We start from the raw sequence: 17,831 nt of genomic DNA, 5'->3' as shown, positions 1-17,831 counted from the left end.
ACCTCACCACCTCCCAAGCCAGCCCCCGAGGACGGCTACCTCACCACCTCCCAAGCCAGCCCCCGAGGACGGCTACCTCACCACCTCCCAAGCCAACCTCTGAGGACGGATACCTCACCACCTCCCAAGCTAACCCGTTAGCCTCTCATGGCCTAGCTGCTGTAGCGCTTTTCTTTACTGTGAGCCCGTCGGCCTCCCCGTAGCCTCCCCCTCAGCTGCCTCTACCCTTCAGGAAGGATAAATGGTCACTTACCACAGTCATGTTGCTGTTGTGTAGTTGCTAGCTACTGTCAGGTCGGCCCCTCATCCTTGGCGACCCCACGCGCTGTGAAAGGAAATGCTGCCCTGTCCTGCACCATCCCCACGATCAGTTGCATGTCAGACCATTGTGATCCATAGTATTTTCACTGGCTGATTTTCAGAAGGAGATTGCCAGGCCCTTCTTCCTAGTCCATCTTAGTCTGGAAGCTCTGCTGAACCCTGTTCAACATCATAGCAACACACAAACCTCCACTGTCAGACGGGTGGTGGCTGCACGTTAGGTGCATTGTTGGGAACCAAACCTGGGTCTCCCTCATGGAAGACGAGAATTCTACCACTGAACTACCACAGTCATACTGGGTATTATTTATTCTTCAACAGCAACCCAATGAAGTAGGTGCTATTATCCCCATCTGTAAAGATGACGAAACTGAAGCACAGAGAGGTTAAGTAACTTGCCTAAGGTCACACAGCTGTAAAGGCTGCATTGGCCTTCTGACTCCAGGCTGTCAGCCACTCTGCTTCACTGAACAAGCCTGCACCCCATGGTCCAGGACGGTCCTCCAGAGATTTAACAGTGGTGGCCAGAATCTTCCTCCAGGCTGAAAAGGCACAGGTTAGAGTCCCCTCAGCCCCTCCAGAATTGTTCCACGTTGGCTTTGAGACTGAACAGACACAGGCTTCATGGTGTGGCCTGCCCTCTGTTCACAGAGCCCAGGGCACTCCCAGACCAGGCACCAGTGTGGTTCTTGGGGTATATCCTGACCCACAATGAGCTGGGGCTCTCCCTGGGGCTGCTAGATCCCAGTCTCCCTCCTTCCTTGCTCAGGGCTGTAGGGCTTGTGCCCCGCCCACCTAAGTACTCCTAATACTCTAACATGAATCAAAATCACAGTTGCCCAGCTCTCAGGGCACGCGTCATCTAGCCTGTGAGATGAATGAGCCCTCCGAGTTGTGATGCCCCAGCCCATTCGTGGTCCCCAGTGGCCTGGAAGTCCTCTGGTAGATGAGCATCCTGTGAAGCTGAGGGGCACCAAAAGAGGACCGCCTCTTATGGGAGGTGACAGAGGGACGGTGGCAAGTTTCAATCCAGAGGAGAGACCTAAAGTGGGTCTCGAAGGGTGAGCAAGAAGCCCCCAGCCAGCTAAGAGGGAAGGGTGTGCTGGCCAGCAGAGAGAACACTTGTCAGGCAGCCCGAGGGGGGCCTGAGAGTGGAGGCGCAAGATGATGCAGAGGCTGCGGCAGAGCTGTCATGGGGGAACCAGGGAGGGGGAACCTCTCAGAGCATAAGCTGGGGTGCAGGACGTCGGGGCAAGGGAGAGCAGGCAGAGTCTGCAGAGTCCGGGGCCAGCTTGCGAGTGTGTGACGGGTGCTGACTCGCCCTCCCTGAGGCCCACCTGCGCCAGGGTGCACATCCTGAGATTGGCATCCAACAGCTGGCAGGGCCTCAGAGGCGCTGGGCCTGGGCTACGGGCCAAGTCAACGACATATTTATACCCCACTTACACAGCCGCTGCGCATTCTGCCGGTGTTGACGGCCTCCGGAATCATTTGTATGGTCTATTTCTGGAGCATCCCTCACTCCAGGAGGGCACAGGGAGCCAGTGCTGAGCTGCTGGACTGCACAGGGCACTCTGGGGCAGTTCCAGTGAGTATCTGCTTGTGGAAATCTGGTGCTGGGGCAGGGCTTCCGAGGCTCTTGCCGAGCACACTTGGGTCCCTGGGAAGGAGCGAAGCCTGACCATGCAGGAGGATGCGGAGACTGCCACTTCATAAGGTAATTATTGCTGCCGTCCCCAGAGCAGTTATGGATTTCACTTGTTCAGGCAAGAGTTGCAAATTGGATATGGGACAGGCAGGGACAGAGATGTAATTTGAAAACCAAAGAGCTGGAGGGAATGGAAGAGTGCGTGCTGTTTGTTGAACATCACGTCAGCGGAGACAAGAACACCAGCCTCCTTTCCTGCCTGAGCACCGGCACGTTTTCTGAAGTCAGGCTCTTTGAGGTTTAATTTACATACAGCAGTATTCACTGTTGTTGGTGTACACCTCTGTGAGCTTTGACAAACGGATGTGACCTTGTAACCACCACCACAGTTGAGATACAGACCCGTTCCAAGAGCCCACGCACCCTCCCCATGCCCCTTACGGCAGCCGCTACCCAGCCCCTGGCCACCACTGATCTATGCTCCGTCCTTAAGGGCTTGCCTTTTCCAGAATGTCATATAAATAGAATCATACAGTGTGCTGCCTTTTGAGTCTGCCTTCTTTCATGTAGCAAAATGCATTTGAGATTCATCTGTGTTATTGCATGAATCAGTAGCTCATCCCTTTTTATTGCCAAGTAATATTCCATTTCCCTGGGTAGTGCAAATGGTTAACATTCTCTGCTGCTAACCAAAAGGTTGGAGGTTCAAGTCTACCCAGAGGCATCTTGAAAGAAAGGCGTGGCTATCTGCTTCCCTCAAAAAATCAGCCATTGAAGACTCTATGGAGCGGTTCTCTGACGCACATGGGGTGACCTTGAGTCAGGATGGACTGGACAGCCGCTGGTTTAGTATTCCATTGTATGGCTGTGCCACAGTTTATCCATTTGCTAGTTAAAGGAAGGGCCTTTGGGATGTCTCCAGTTTGGGGTAATTACAAGTAAACTTTCGCATACAGGTCTTTGTACGGACATGTGCCTTCATTTCTCCTGGGTAAATACCTAGGAGTAGTATTGCTGGGCCTTAGGGTGAGGGCCTTAGGGTGAGTGTGTGTTTAACTGTATAAGAAAGTGCCAGACTGTTTTCCACAGTGCTGTGTTGTTATTACATTTCACTGCAACATTATGAGAGTTCCGGCTGCTCCACGTCCTTGCTGATAAGCCCGCAGGGTTGCCGAGAGGCTCGAGAGAGGGCTGTGGACATTCTGGTTGCTCCTGTCCCCGACAACAGCGTTTCGGCTTTAAGATTCCTTTTCCGTTTTAATCCTTGTAAAAGTGACGTTTGGGCCCTTGCCTGGCTTGCTCCCTGGGCCTCTCTGTCTCAGCTTTCTATGATGGATGGGTTTTACTCCCTGGGCCCAGGGCTGTGCTTGGCCTCACACTTCGGAATGCCAACGCCAGATAAATGACGGTGTCCACTCGAGCACACCGTCTCTCCCTGCAGCAGCAGCACCTGGGGTGCTCAGGCTGGGGCGGGGGGCGGCTCTGGCTGCATGGGGGCAGGGAGAAGGGCATCGAGGGACAATGACCCCGGCCCCAGTGACCGAGAGCCTCGACGCCCAGCCCGAGGGTTGCACAGACACAGCTAGGCATCCACAGTGTGCCCAGGACTGGGACCAGCGGGAACGAGATATAGAGGGACAGAGCAGTGCCTGGCCCCTGCCCTTGGGAGCTGAAGGTCTAGTTTTGGGGGGAAACAAGCAACATGCATCCCAGGCTGAAAAGTATTTCCAAGGACCGTGCAGCAGCGCAGGAATTCTTGCCCGGAAGATGTCACCAGCAGCTGTGCTGTGCTCATCCAGGGGACAAAGTCACCTGGGGACTGGGGGTCAGTCGGGCCGCAGTGAGTTAGGCCTAAGTGGCATCTGGAGCTCAGGAGATGAGCGGAGGGGTGGGGACAACCTGGGGGGAGACAGCCAGCTGAGAGGTCAGAAAGTGAGGAGCCGCGGAAGAGGCAGTTCCTCTGCACAACCTTGCCGAGGGCCACCCTTTCAGCCGCTTCCCTCAGAGGAAAAGTGGGATCTAAGACTTTTGGGCCTGGACTGGGCTTTAAGGGCTTGCCGACTCAGTGGTCCCCAAAAATTGGGGGGTACGGGGGGGCGATGAGCATCTCTAGACCTCAGCTGAGACCTAAGTCAGAGCTGTGGACGGGCCGCGGCAGAGCTGGGTGGTGCTCCGCAGGTCGACAGCAACCTGTAGGCAGAGCTCTGGGTAAACCGAGGCAGCTCCTCTGTGTCGCCCTGCCCTGGGGACTGAACGGGTGGGCATCACCCCAGGGGCTCTGTCCGGGAGGAACGGGACTAATGCACCATGCTGTATCTGTTCCGGCCCAGGTGCAAGTTCTTCAGTCTGACTGAGACACCAGAGGATTACACCATCATCGTCGATGAGGAGGGCTTCCTGGGTAAGTGGCTCCCTCCCCCAGCGCCAGCAGTCAGTGCTGGCTGCCGCCTCCTTGTGTCTGCCCCTACCCACTGGTCGGCTAGCAAGTCCACAGAGAGTCTCTTTCCCTCTCTCCCTGTGTCCCTGGCTGATCCCCTCCACTGCCTCTTGCTATTCTTGAGACTGCTCTAGGGAAGGACCCAGAAGTAAACAGGTCAGTAAGGCTCAGTGTTACCTAGCAGAGGATGAAACAGCCAGGAAGGAGAAGGAATGTGTTTTATTGAGCACTTACTGTGCGTGAAAATGCCCCTGGGTGGCACAAACACACTGGTTTCTGCTCCGTTACTAACCTAAAGGTTGGCAGTTCAAAACCATCCAGTGGCACTGAGGAAGAAAGTCCTGGCAGTTGGCTTCTGTAAAAATTACAGCCAAGAAAACCCTGTGGAGCAGTTCTACTCTGTAACACATGGGGTGGCCTTGAGTCGGAATCGAGTCAACAGCAGGGGGTTGGTTTTGTTGACTGTGGGCCAGGTACTTTAAAATGCCCTCACGCCTCACACTTCCATTTGAGGAAACCCCAGTTATGATCCTTTTATTATTTTTCTCCTTTTTTAAAAAATTGAGATGTAATTCACATAACATAAAATTCACCACTCTAAAGCATACAAGTTGCAAGGTTGTACAACCATCACCACTGTCATTACTTAAGGGTACTGAGTTTTGGTTTAGGGGTATGAAAAATATTTGAAAATGGATAGCGGTGATGGTTGTACAACATGGTGAATATAACTGAAGCCACTGGATTGTACACTTAAAAATGGTGGAAATGGCAACTGTTTTGTTATATATATTTTACCATGATATAAAAAAAGAAAAAATTATAAAATAAAAATTAAATTTTCAAAATTCAGCTCTTTAGTTACACTGGCCACCTTTCAAGTGCTCAGTAGCTGCCATATAGGATAGCACAGACAAGAGGGTATCCGTCGTCACAGCAAGTCCTTGGACAGCACTGTGTACAGCATCACAAGGAGCTTGGCCCTCACTGGGAAGGAGACGGGAAGCTGCCAGGCAATTCAGGCAGTGAGGGTCAGGCAGGGCAGAGAGTGAATCAGAAAGCTAGCGTGGTTCTGTGGTTTTAACCCATGGTGACATACACCACCCTACCAGAATTTTCCCAAGAAAGCTTTAGGGGTCTTCCTTTCATGAAAAGGGGCACTTTTTATTTCATCCTTAAATGTATTAAAATGGTTGTGTTGGGGTGACTTGCTGTTGTTGTAGGGGAAAAACATGACAAAGTCTAGTAAAGCAAAAACAAAGTTTTATTCGGCATATATTCAAAAGGACAAAAGTGGGAAAACGAACAAGCATGCTGCCACAGCCATGTCTGCCCGAGTCCAAGGAAGGTTACAGAATAGGCAAGAATGGGAAAACGGACAAGCATGCTGCCACAGCCATGTCTGCCTGAGTCCAAAGAACAGTCACAGAGCCATCAGTATGTATTAACATTATAAATGGGCAAAACCATTGAAAGCTTAGCCTCTAGCCATTGGCTAGAAACTGGGATCCTACATTTTGTATTGTCTTTCTTAACAATCATTGGTACAGGTTTCAGTAAGGAGAGTCAGGAGGGTCTTCACTGGTCCAGCAAATTTCTATTCACTAAATGCTAATAGAAAAAGATGAGTGGAAAGTCTTCTGTGTTCTGTTTGATAAGCTTTATGTGAAAGTTTCCCTAAAAGATATTTTCCAAGATTATCTTAGCTATTGTCTTTATACCTCAGGGCCCATTTGATGTGTCCTTGTGAGCCCAGCTCCAGCTGGGTCACATTCTGTATGCTCAAGGAAAGGGAATAATAACTCCAATATTATTTCCTAAATCAGTCCCTCCTTTTGATCAGAGATTGGAGATAACAGATCGATGATCAATACTTGGATTTAGTCAAGCTCCTAGATGGCGGCCATTGCAGGCTCTTTAAACTCATGGTGCTGGTTTTCCACCGGATACCATCTGGTTCTTCACCAGGATCTTAAGTAAGAGCCATGTTCTCATCAATCACATTGCCAGAGTGAGCAGACTCAGCGTACATCAACATTTTAGCCCGAGGCCTTGTCTTTTAAGTGTGTAAGACAATAGAAGACAAATTTTATTATGCCTAATACTATTAGGATATAGACTGAGAATATTACTATTCCTTGCAATAGTGATCTAGCCCAGGTACTTACTCGTGATGGTAACCAACCAAACAAATCTGGTGTTTGTAAGAGTGTTATAGTGTGTAAGCAAGTAACTTGCTGTACAATTCTGTGTATATCTTGTCTACAGCAGAGTACACTAATAAAAAAAATTTAAGGCTATTTGTTATCTTACGTGACCTTGGCTCGTGAGATCAGAGCTCACTGTTGTGCTTCCATCTCATCTGTTGTTTGTCCCATAGTGACTGACAAGTTTTCTTGAAGATTTCTCCACTTCAGATATACCATAAGTAGGAATTAGAGCTACCAACAATATCCTGAGTGTTGGACCAATGGGTTTTCTTCTGACTTTCATTTTACAATGTGTAACAAATTAACATTACCTTTCCAATATTTACTAGTATCATTACTATGAATATCTAAAGATAATCCTAAAGTTTCCAAAGTGCATTGTCTATACATTCGTCAGGAATCTAAACAAGAGATTGCCCACATAAATTCCTATCAGTTGAAAGGCATCGTCTAAATTAGAAACGTGTCTACACAGAAACGTATATCCATAAGGAGCACACAAAGTTTGTAGAAGATACAGAAAATACAGAAAAATTTACATGTGACAACAAAGTTTCCATTAGAGAATTCATGATTAGCAAGATAACACACGATGGTCCTTTCCTGTAGGAGGTCTTCAGTTAGTCTGTTTAAAACATACGAAGTCTTCTTCCCAAGGGCAAGCTGCCTCTCCTTGGTTCACCTATTAACAGCCATGGGTCACTTTTTCAGAAGCAGAAATGGAACCAAAGACAAAACGGAGTCTGAACCATGAGGTCGATCTCCTCTGAGAACATGCTTTCTTTAAGATACAGAATTTTCTGCATTGTAAGAGGGTGACAGTTTGATTACAAACATTAAACAGGTATTTCATATGACATTGTCTTAAAGACTGCTTAAACTAATTACTAATTTACCCTAAACATAACTCTCAGTCTGATCTTTGAAGTTAGTTTCCTAAAACAGATTGAATTCTTCCAAAAAAAAGCACAATGCCCAGAGCAAAATGGTCTTACTGGTTTATCTGGACCATTATTTGACTCAAAGTGGCTTCAGGAACCAGTTTTCTTCTCAAAGCTCAAGGTTCAAAAAGCACACCCAAAGGCAGTATCCCGTGTGGGTTGCGCCAACCTCCATGAAAACCAGAAATCTGGATTCCAGGAGAATTACATACAACTCTCTCATCATTCTTTCCTTTCGATCATGATCTCGTTACGGAATCTTTTATCAAAAATGCTCAATAAATGGTAATCGAGCATCGTCTGGTTTTTAAGATCCCAGGCACCATACAGCAAACTAGGAAGTCAAACAGAAACGCTAACAATACTATTAGGCCACTTGTCTGAAATAACCAATGAAACCATGACCCTAAGGTCTTTGAACCAAGGAAACAAATCTCATGAGGTGTTTGTTTATACATAAGCAACATTAGTGACTTTTTCATGTGCCTCAACAGCAACTACATTCTGCAAAACCTCAGATTGAGTATTAATATAAATACAGCAACATTTATCTATTAAGGCACAAAACTGTTTCTTAAGAGAACTAATAGGAAGGCTAATACTATTCTATTTTGTAAAATCATAGCTCAAATTTCAGATACTTCTCTGGTTATATTTATAACTTTGCTAATTTTACTAATAGGAACTTCTAATTCAGGAGTTACAATATCTAAACCCATTAGTTAGATAATTTAGTAGAAAGGAAAATAGTTTCTTATATCCAGAAATTAGGACCTCAAAACATCAACAATATTTAAAAAACCATAGTTTCCTTTCGTTTACTCAGTCTTATGTAGTTAATTTCTGTTCCACTGGTTCTGGATCAGCCACAGTCTGTGAACTCATTAGTTTCTGCATAAGAGTTCTGAAAATTTTATTCAATCTAGTCACAGTCCTTCTAGCAAGTCCAACATAGTCCATCTTTTTGTTGAGATATTTTGGTCAAACTTTTTCAGCAAATCAGCAAAGTAAAAACGTATCTGCAGATGACAAAACTTAATATGGCCATGATTAATTCATAAACATATTAATGGTAAAATATCTGATGGAAATTATAAGCATAATGTAAAGGCCAAATAAAATCAGTTAAAAAAACTTTAGATAAAAAATATTTCTAAATATAGCCATTAACCGTATTCAAAGAGCTTCAGATATAATACATAATAATTTTGAGACAAAATACCATATAGTCAGGATATACCAAGAATATACCAAGATTATCAAATCTCGAAATACCTGAATAGTAATTTAAAAAACTTCATAGGTAAATGATGTGAATTCCCCAATCAAACCATTGGCTTTGATGATGCTAGATTCAAAAAGATAAAGTTGCGACCAAGTTAACAGTAAAGAAATAATAATATCATAGGTCACTGTGAAACAATATTTAAGTTATTTAACCAAAGATCTTAAAGTAAAAACCTTAGCTTTCTTTTCTAAAAGCCACGTGGCTTAGTATTCAGACTTAGGAATCTTATTCTAATGAGAGGCCAAACCTTTGTCTTCCAGGCAGATTACACAAAACTCAGAAATCAAAGAAAATTTTATTTTAACTGCGAGAAACCCAATTCTTTGTTTTATATGCTACTTAACATTAAAACTCCTAAAAATCTCATAAATTAAACCAGTAAACTTTAGTCAGACAGATAAAACTTGACCGTATCAAATAAATTTATTTTTCAAGAAACCTCTTAAACGTTGCCTTTGTTGCATATCTCTTATAGTGCATCCCTTTAAATGGCAAAAATGAACACACTCATTAGCAGACTTAAATATATATATCTGTCTATCCTTTCTCTTGTGGCATAAACAGCCAAAGTATATAAGCTTAAATTATGACAAATATCTATTAACTCAATTTAACATCTGTAAGTTACCTAAAATGTCTTTGTAATTATTTTAAGCCTGTATACCATAAGACGTAACTGTTGAAAGTCTGTTTAAACATTCCAAGTTTTTATTCAACTTTTACTACTCATATTTTTCCCAATCTAATTTTAGCCCTTAAAGATTTTATCAACTGGCTTCGTAAATCACAAAGTCTCTGCTCAATGGATCAATTCATTGATATGGATATAACCTGAAGTGTCTGGCTACTGCTGGAAACATTTTTCCAGGCCACTTTGGGTGCATCTCATTGTGATTTCTATTTTTTTGACTTCTTAAAGTTCCCCTATAATAAAGAGAACTTGTTTACAGTTCCTTCATGACTGGGTTCCACCCAATTTCTGATAACTATAGCAAAGCAGCAATTTTTCTTATCTTTTGTCTTAAAAGAGTCTCCACCTAGCTGGAAAGGGGTCTTTCGAAAGCTTCCCTGGAGCTACAGGACCTTGGAGACTGGGAGCTAGGGAGGCCTGATCTGCCAGCCCTCACTCTCTTGACTCGTGGAAGACATTTACATATGTTTAAATTGATGGAGGCATTTTGAAGGACAAAAGATAGCTAATTTATTTTTTACTGTTCTGGAACTGCTGCTTTTACTTTAAGACAAAACTCTCCTTTTTCCTTAAATAAAACACATTTCATATAATATCTAGCTTCAGTTACTTAGAAAGCTTTCACTTTTAAGATTGACATAGTATAAAACATAAAGGTCTTAGTGTACTTTTCACATAGACCAATTTATATCAAGGTTTCTCCAAGAAGCTTTTAAAAAATCTAAATCATAAGACAGACACAAGACAGTTTTTTCTGGACGGAGAAAGAACTGAGGTTCTATGACTAGTCTTACAAAAAAAAACACCAATTCTTAGCCATAGCCACCAATCTAATACAAGACAAACTTAGACACAACGCTCTAGACCAGAAGCAAGCTCTTAGAACAAAAGGAGACAGAAAGACCACGTAAACTCACCAGGCAATACCACACAAAACAAGGATATGGGGATCCTAGTTTCTCAAAGTGTATATAGCAATTTTTGGTAAGATCTATCAATTCAACAGAAAAAACATATACAGAACTACCACTTCTCCCTTAAGTATCACAACACAGGTCAGGAGCTGCTGCCTCCCCCTGAGAATTTGGCAAAACAGGCAAGAGCTGCCACCTCTCCCTGAGAATTTGGCAAAGCAGAGCACTATTTTCCAGGTTTTCTCTGAGCCACAAAAAGGTCCGAATTTTGCAGCTTATAGTAACTCAAATCTCTGAAAATAGAATTACCTCTTTAATATTTCAAATGCCCGAATCTGGACCTAAACTGCGTTCACTTAAAGAGTTACTAAATGTCACTCTTAACCAAACGATCAAGCAAAAATCTAAGAAAGATTCTCCTTAATCAAACAAATATGCCAAACAAAGCTTAAGAAAACATGAGAAAGAGAACAAAAAAGCATAAGCAAAGGATCATTTTCTGAGAGCACTCACCTCATCAGTGTCAAAGGGACATGGAGTGGGAACACGTGGGTCCAGAAGAAAGGACCTTTCTTTGCCGGCTTCTGCTCTGCAGTTGAGGTCTCCTCGAGGTTGACTGGATTTGTAGCTTCAGACTCTGCCGACTACGCCATTAACTGTTGTAGGGGAAAGACATCACAAAGTCTAGTAAAGCAAAAACAAAGTTTTATTCGGCATATATTTGAAAGGACAAAAGTGGGAAAATGGACAAGCATGCTGCCACAGCCATGTCTGCCCGAGTCCAAAGAACAGTCACAGAGCCATCAGTATATATTAACATTATAAATGGGCAAAACCACTGAAAGCTTAGCCTTTTCAGATTGGCTGGAAACCGGGATCCTACATTTTGAATTGTCTTTCTTAACAATCATTGGTACAGGTTTCAGTAAGGAGAGTTAGGAGGGTCTTCATCGGTCCAACAAATTTCTATTCACGAAATGCTAATAGAAAAAGATGAGTGGAAAGTCTTCTGTGTTCTGTTTGATCAGCTTTATGTGAAAGTTTCCCTAAAAGATATTTTCCAAGATTATCTTAGCTATTGTCTTTATACCTCAGGGCCCAGTGATGTATCCTTGTGAGTCCTTGTGAGCCCAGCCCCAGCTGGGTCACATTCTGTATGCTCAAAGAGAGGGAATAATAACCCCAATATTATTTCCTAAATCACTGTCCAGGCTGTATGACGCTCACACAGCGTGCAGGATTGCAGGGAGTTGGCACCTAGGTTGGGGATTGGCCATCTAACAAGGACTGGAACATCAGAGCATTCTTGCTCTCTGTGGCTCCTGGGTCTGTCTCAGAGAGATGAGAGAGAGCTTACAGCCTTCCCTCCAGAAAGCCCCCTCCATTACCAGGTGCCAAAAGCAAACCAGTTGCTGTTGAGTCGACTCCGATTCATGTTGACTCCATGCATGTCAGAGTAGAACTGTGCTCCATAAGGTTTTCAATGGCTGATTTTTCAGAAGCAGATTGCCAGGCCTTTCTTCTGAGGCACCTCTGGGTGGATTCAAACCACCAACCTTTTGTTTAGCAGCCAAGCACTTAACCATTTGTGCCACCCAGGGCCACAGGTACCCTGGACTCTTAGAATCTCAGCACTGAGCTGGCTTGCAAGGATCTGGGGAGCTTGCTTCCCCTGGTGGGTGAGACTGGGACACCTCTCTGCTGACATACTGAATAAGAGATAGAATAGACGCAGAAGCCAGAGATCGGGGCCTTTTAAAGCCTTTCTTCCCACTCTCCCTCCCAAGCCCTTTCCTTTTTCTCTTCATTGAAACCTTCTGGCATCTCCACCCACCCCCTGGCCAAGGGCCGGCCCTTCCTAGCCAGCAGGACCAATGGGCTTGCTAGCCTGTGGTCACCATGGCAACCAGAGCTGGGCAGGTAGGAGTCTGGATAGGTCCTCATTCAATCCCGTACCACCACCACCACCACCCCACCCTCCACCCCACCCCCCACCCCTACCGAAACCATCTTGCCTGAGGCCAGGAGGGCCCAGCTGGTCTTCCCTGGGGCATCCACACCCTCAGCACAGCCCCCTTCACTGGCCCCTCTCTGGGCCCCATTCTTCCAGGCACCCACCCCACTTCTTGCGGACTGTTTAGAGCCCAGGACAGAGCATGGACCTTCAAGTCAGTCCTGGGGTTGAACCCTGGCTCTGTCAGCCCCTCTCAAAGTGATCCTGGGCTTGTTAAAGACCCTTCCGAAGCTTCTGGTTACCAGGTTCACAGTGGGGATAATAATCTCCAACTTTGCTGGGCCCTTGTGGGAGGGCAGGCCCTCCCTGTGCTTTGTGCCCCGACCCCAGGCCTGCTCCCAGCTGAGGCATGACAGAGTCCTGCCTGCAGCCTGTGAGGGCTTGGTGGCTGCGTGAGCATGGAGACATGTGCATCCATGTGGACCTATGTCCTGTGTGCGGGCTCCCCTGGCTGCCTCCTCTACAAGACGGGGTGGAAGGCATGGTCTGAACGTGGGTTCTGGGCCTGCATGAGCTAGCCAAGGACACACAGGTCCGCTGTCCCTCTGAGCGTGCTCTGCCCACGCCAATGCCAACCCCAGGCCGGCCCCGGGCTCTCAGGAGGGACTTGGGTGACCGTTACTGCCCCCCAGCATGTGCAACCTCAGGAGCCCTCCTGGAGCTGTGAGTTGTTCCAGAGAAGCTAACATTCGGGGTCTGGTTGAAGCAAGGAGGGAAGTCCCAGGCCCCACCCTGTCTTCGCCTGACCTCCCCTTCTACCTGCAGCCCCCTGGAAGGTCCCCAGGAACCCGGTTTGAAAACCACGGAGTCAGTTCTACATGGAATGATGGTAGTAACAACAGCCCCCGACACACAGAGGGGCTGAGAATGAAAAGTGACAGTGAGAACCATCCTGACTCCTCCGCCCTGTGAGACCTAGCCTGTTACCTCTATCTTACAGCAGAGGAAACTGAGGCTCAGAGCACTTGAACCACTTGTCCACATGGCGCCTACTCAGCTGAGCTGCCTGGCACATCCTGAATTATCTGAGGGACTGCTGAGGCAATCCCAGCTTCCTTTGACCATCAGGGAACTGAGGCACAGAGAGGGGCGGGACTGATCAAGGTCTTACAGCACATCTGGAATGGTGGAGCTGCCCCAGAGCCTCAGTCCCTGGCACTCTGGCCTGTCCCTGCCCTGGGCCCCAGCAGTCACAGGGCTGCCTTCTCTGTCCCCTCCAGAGCTCCCCTCCTCGGAGCACTTGAGTGTGGCAGACGCCACCTGGCTGGCCCTCAATGTGGTGTCTGGTGGCGGCAGCTTCTCCAGCTCCCAGCCCATCGGCGTGACCAAGATTGCCAAATCGGTCATCGCCCCGCTGGCTGACCAGAACATCTCCGTGTTCATGCTCTCCACCTACCAGACGGACTTCATCCTGGTAAGCCGAAGCTCTGCATCACAGACAGCCCCCAGACACACAGACAAGACCTCAGACAGTCACAGACACGGACATTCACATTGCACACCTCCTGATTACACACCCACAGACACATTCCCTCCCTCACACACTCACGTCCCACACGCATACTGCCCTTACCCTCAGACACATTCCCTCCCTCACACAGTCACTCTTACTTCCCACACGCATACTCCCCTTACACACCCTCAGACACATTCCTTCCCTCACACACTCTCAAGTCCTACACGCATGCTCCACCCTCAGACACATTCCCCCCACACATTCACGTCCCACACGTATACTCCCCTTACACACCCTCATACATTGCCTCCCTCACACCGCTAGCACACATTCCCCCTCACATACACACACCCCTCACACGTGCTTTTCCTCCTACACACACTCTCACACACACCCTCACACACTTGGGTACATTTATTCTCACACCACTCACACACACACATGCCTTCATACATACGCTCTGATACACTCACCCTCATACACTCTGATACATTCATCCTCACACCACTAGCACACACACTCCCCCTTGCATAGTCTTACACGCACTGCAGAATACTCCCCCTTGCACACCCTCCTCACACACAGCCTCTCTCTCACACAGATACCTTCCCCCTCCCATCACATGCACACACACTCCTCACACTCACACTCCCCCTCACATTCCTCATTCACCTTCACATCACTCGCATACACAATCCCCTCACATGCATCCATGCGCCCCCCTCCCGCATCTACTGATGCTCTCACCCACGGTCCCCAGCTGTCTCCTGGTGGCTTGCTGTGAGACCTCCCTCTGCAAAGCTCTGTGGCCACTATCCCGTCATCAGTCCAGAGAGGGGTTCAGGGTACCTCAGGGTCACCGGTCAGCCACCAGTGTCGCCCAGGCTGGGCTCCAGGTTTCTGCCTGCCCCACTCATCTGCCTGTTACGTGGGCCATGGGTTGGTGTGGCCTGGAGCCAGGAAGTAAGAGGGCAGAGTGCCCTCCAGCTGGACACCTGGCATCCCTCTTCCTCCCACTTTGGCAGCAAATGTGCTGTGGTAACGTGGCGAGTGCTTCGCCTGCTGCCATGTTGTCTGTATTCTTCCCCAGTGGGGCCTGGGGTCTGGGGAGGGGCAGGACTGGCGTGGGTACCACGCTTATGAGGGTGGAGTGGGGGCATGGACCTGCGCCTCCTCGCCTTGGTGTGGTGTCTCCTCACCCTGCTGCTGCCCCCCTAGACTGTCCCATCTCCCACCACCAGGAAGGTAGGAGGCCAGGACAGGGGTGAAGCCAGTTCTGGGGACAGAATCTCAGAGTGAAGGGGTCAGTGCCCCCAGGCCCACTCATCCAGGGGCCAAGGGACACTCACGTCCTCGACTCTCCATCCCCAGGTGCGTGAACGGGACCTGCCTTTTGTCACCCACACTTTGTCATCAGAGTTCACTATCCTCCGGGTCGTCAATGGGGAAACGGTGGCAGCTGACAACCTCGGCATCACCAATGGCTTCGTGAAGCCCAAGATGGGTGAGTGAGTGGGGCCTCTGTGCAGGAGACACCACGCCCTTCCCAGAGGGTATGGCTTCATCCACTGGGCAGTCCTGAAGCACGCGGTGCAGAGGTCCCTCCCCGTCAGACCTTCCTCCAAGGACTAGCTGCTTCAGCAAGGGGGTGATGTGGAAACAGCAGTGATGGCCAGAGGCCCTCCCCACGAGGGCTGCGGAGGCATCGCAGAGGCTGTCAGGCTGGTGCTGAAACTTGGAGCACTGTTCAGAGCTGAGCCAGGTCGGGGATGGGGGCCGGGAGGGCATTCCAGGTGGGCAGCACAGTGTGGGCAAAGGCCTGGAGGCTGCAGGTAAGCCTGGAGAGCCGACGGGCTGGGTCTCGCAGCGCCTGTGGCTGGGCCTCCTTTGGAGCAGCTGCCCAGCCAACCCTGGCCCTCCTTCCTGGGTCCCACACTGCTCCTCTCCCTCTGGCCTCAGCCGCCCGTTGTCTTTGTGCTCTTGCAGTCCAGAGGCCGGTCATCCACCCGCTGTCCAGCCCAAGCAACAGGTTCTGTGTCACCAGCCTGGACCCCGACACGCTGCCTGCTGTTACCACACTCCTCATGGATGTCATGTTCTACTCTAATGGGTAGGGGCAGCCAGGGAGGGGCCCCAGGGCCTGCACCCACCCCCAGCACCCTTGGGCCTGAGATGCTGCACCATGGGCCAAGGGGAGATGCAGGTCTGAAGGGGGAGTCCCATTCTGAGGGAGGAGACACAGCCCTGTCCCAGGAGCTAGTCTTGGGGGCAGACACCGCCCTGCCCCAGGAGCTAGCCTGAGCAAGGAGATACCATCGTGCCTTGAGAGCTAGTCTGAGGGGGGAGACACCGCCCTGTCCTGGGAGCTAGACTGAGGGGGGAGATACCAGCCTGCCCCAGGAGCTAGACTGAGCAGGGAGACACCGCCCTGCCCCAGGACCTAGACTGAGGGAGGAGACACTGCTTTTGGGAACCCCAGAGCGTGGTAGAGCACCAGATACCACACAGATGGAATAAACACCCCACTGTCCCTTGAGCTCTAAGGACAAGCCCAGTCAGTTGAGGAGCTGGGAACTTGGTTTTTCATTCAGTGAGGACAAGTTTTGTGTCTTTCTCAGGGCACGTTTTGTTAGTCAGGCCAACACTAAGTGGGTTACGGCCCGGGGCTGGCGAGCTGGCAGTGACCACAGACGGTGGCCCCAAGAAGTGGGCAAACCCGAGGGGCAGAGACACCCTCCCCATTCGGGACACGCACAACCTGCACGCTGTTCCGTGCGCATCTCGGTGAATGCAGTGGGACATCCCCATCTCGGATGAGCCAACTGAAAGAGGCATGGGCTGAGGGCCCCCGGCAAGGCAGGGTCAGGGCCACAACTTGGCCCCGGGTTTCCCCAGCTAGTGCTCTTCCTGGCAACCTCATGCTGAGGCTGACAGGCAAAACAGGTTGGGTGGGGGTTGGGGTTCTGTGGGGGCTCAGCCCCCCTCACCAGCTCCTCTGGCCGCTAGAGTGAAGGACTCCATGGCAGCTGGCGATGACTGTGACCACATCCGCTTCTTCTCCTTCTCCCTCATCGAGGGCTACATCTCCCTGGTGATGGACGTGCAGACCCAGCAGAGGTGAGCCAGGCCCAGGGCAGTGCCAACCCCAGGGAAGTGCCAACCCAGGGTGGCCAGGCTCCATGCTGGGCACGCCACCCACTCCTCCCCTGATACATCCTTGCTGCCCTTCAGAGGAGAGTCAGCTGGAGCTCAGAGGGTGAGGGGGTTGTTTGAGGTCCACAGTGGCTTGGTGGCAAAGCGAGGATTTGAACTGTGGCCCCAAATCTGAGTGCTCTCGCTGAAGCTGGGAAGGGGCATTGAACAGCTTAGCAAGAGGGGCTTGTCCCACACCCCAGCCCTAGTCATTGCCTTCCCTGCCCACCTGCCCCCAAGATGAGGGACAGAGCAGGTAGGCTGAGAGGAGTGGGGGGGTTGTTCCTTGCGGCCCTGAGCTTTGCCCCTCCGGGGGCACGTGGAGCCTGGCCGGCACACCCTCCCTGTGCCTTGTACCCAGCGGGCAGGGATGTCCATGAGGAGCTGGCCAGGGAGGCACAATTAACAGCGACCCCTGGGGTTTCTCTCCCCTCCTCCTAAGGTTTCCTAGTAATTTGTTGTTCACAAGTGCGTCTGGAGAGCTGTGGAAGATGGTGCGGATCGGAGGCCAGCCCCTGGGATTCGGTGAGCCACACAGGGTCCAGTGCTGGGGTGGGGCTGGAGCTGGGGCTTGGCTCAGGCGGGGCTGGGGCTTGGCTCAGGCAGGGCTGGGGCTGGGGCTCTGCTGGGGCTGGGCTGGGGCTGGGCCTGGGTCAGGGCTGGGACAGGGATGGGACCGGCCCTGGGACAGGGATGGGGCCGGCCCTGGGACAGGGATG

At 49.6% G+C, this 17,831-nt stretch overlaps 1 protein-coding gene across 1 annotated transcript in view; it reads left to right on the top strand.

Moving 5' to 3' along the window:
* CASTOR2 (cytosolic arginine sensor for mTORC1 subunit 2) overlaps window positions 1–17,831 on the top strand; it is a 62,524-nt gene that overhangs the window by 34,540 nt on the left and 10,153 nt on the right. The window contains exons 2-7 of the mRNA XM_004380773.1: window positions 4,300–4,370; window positions 13,685–13,878; window positions 15,292–15,424; window positions 15,907–16,030; window positions 16,927–17,037; window positions 17,555–17,637. Of these exons, the coding sequence (XP_004380830.1) occupies window positions 4,300–4,370; window positions 13,685–13,878; window positions 15,292–15,424; window positions 15,907–16,030; window positions 16,927–17,037; window positions 17,555–17,637 (716 nt within the window). The remainder of the gene's footprint in view (window positions 1–4,299; window positions 4,371–13,684; window positions 13,879–15,291; window positions 15,425–15,906; window positions 16,031–16,926; window positions 17,038–17,554; window positions 17,638–17,831) is intronic.

The sequence above is a fragment of the Trichechus manatus genome, unplaced genomic scaffold, assembly GCF_000243295.1.
Source record: "Trichechus manatus latirostris isolate Lorelei unplaced genomic scaffold, TriManLat1.0 scaffold00077, whole genome shotgun sequence".
In the NCBI taxonomy this organism is placed as follows: Eukaryota; Metazoa; Chordata; class Mammalia; order Sirenia; family Trichechidae; genus Trichechus; species Trichechus manatus.
The sequence above is the reverse complement of the archived record's forward strand: the minus strand, read 5'-3'. Positions and strand labels throughout refer to the sequence as shown.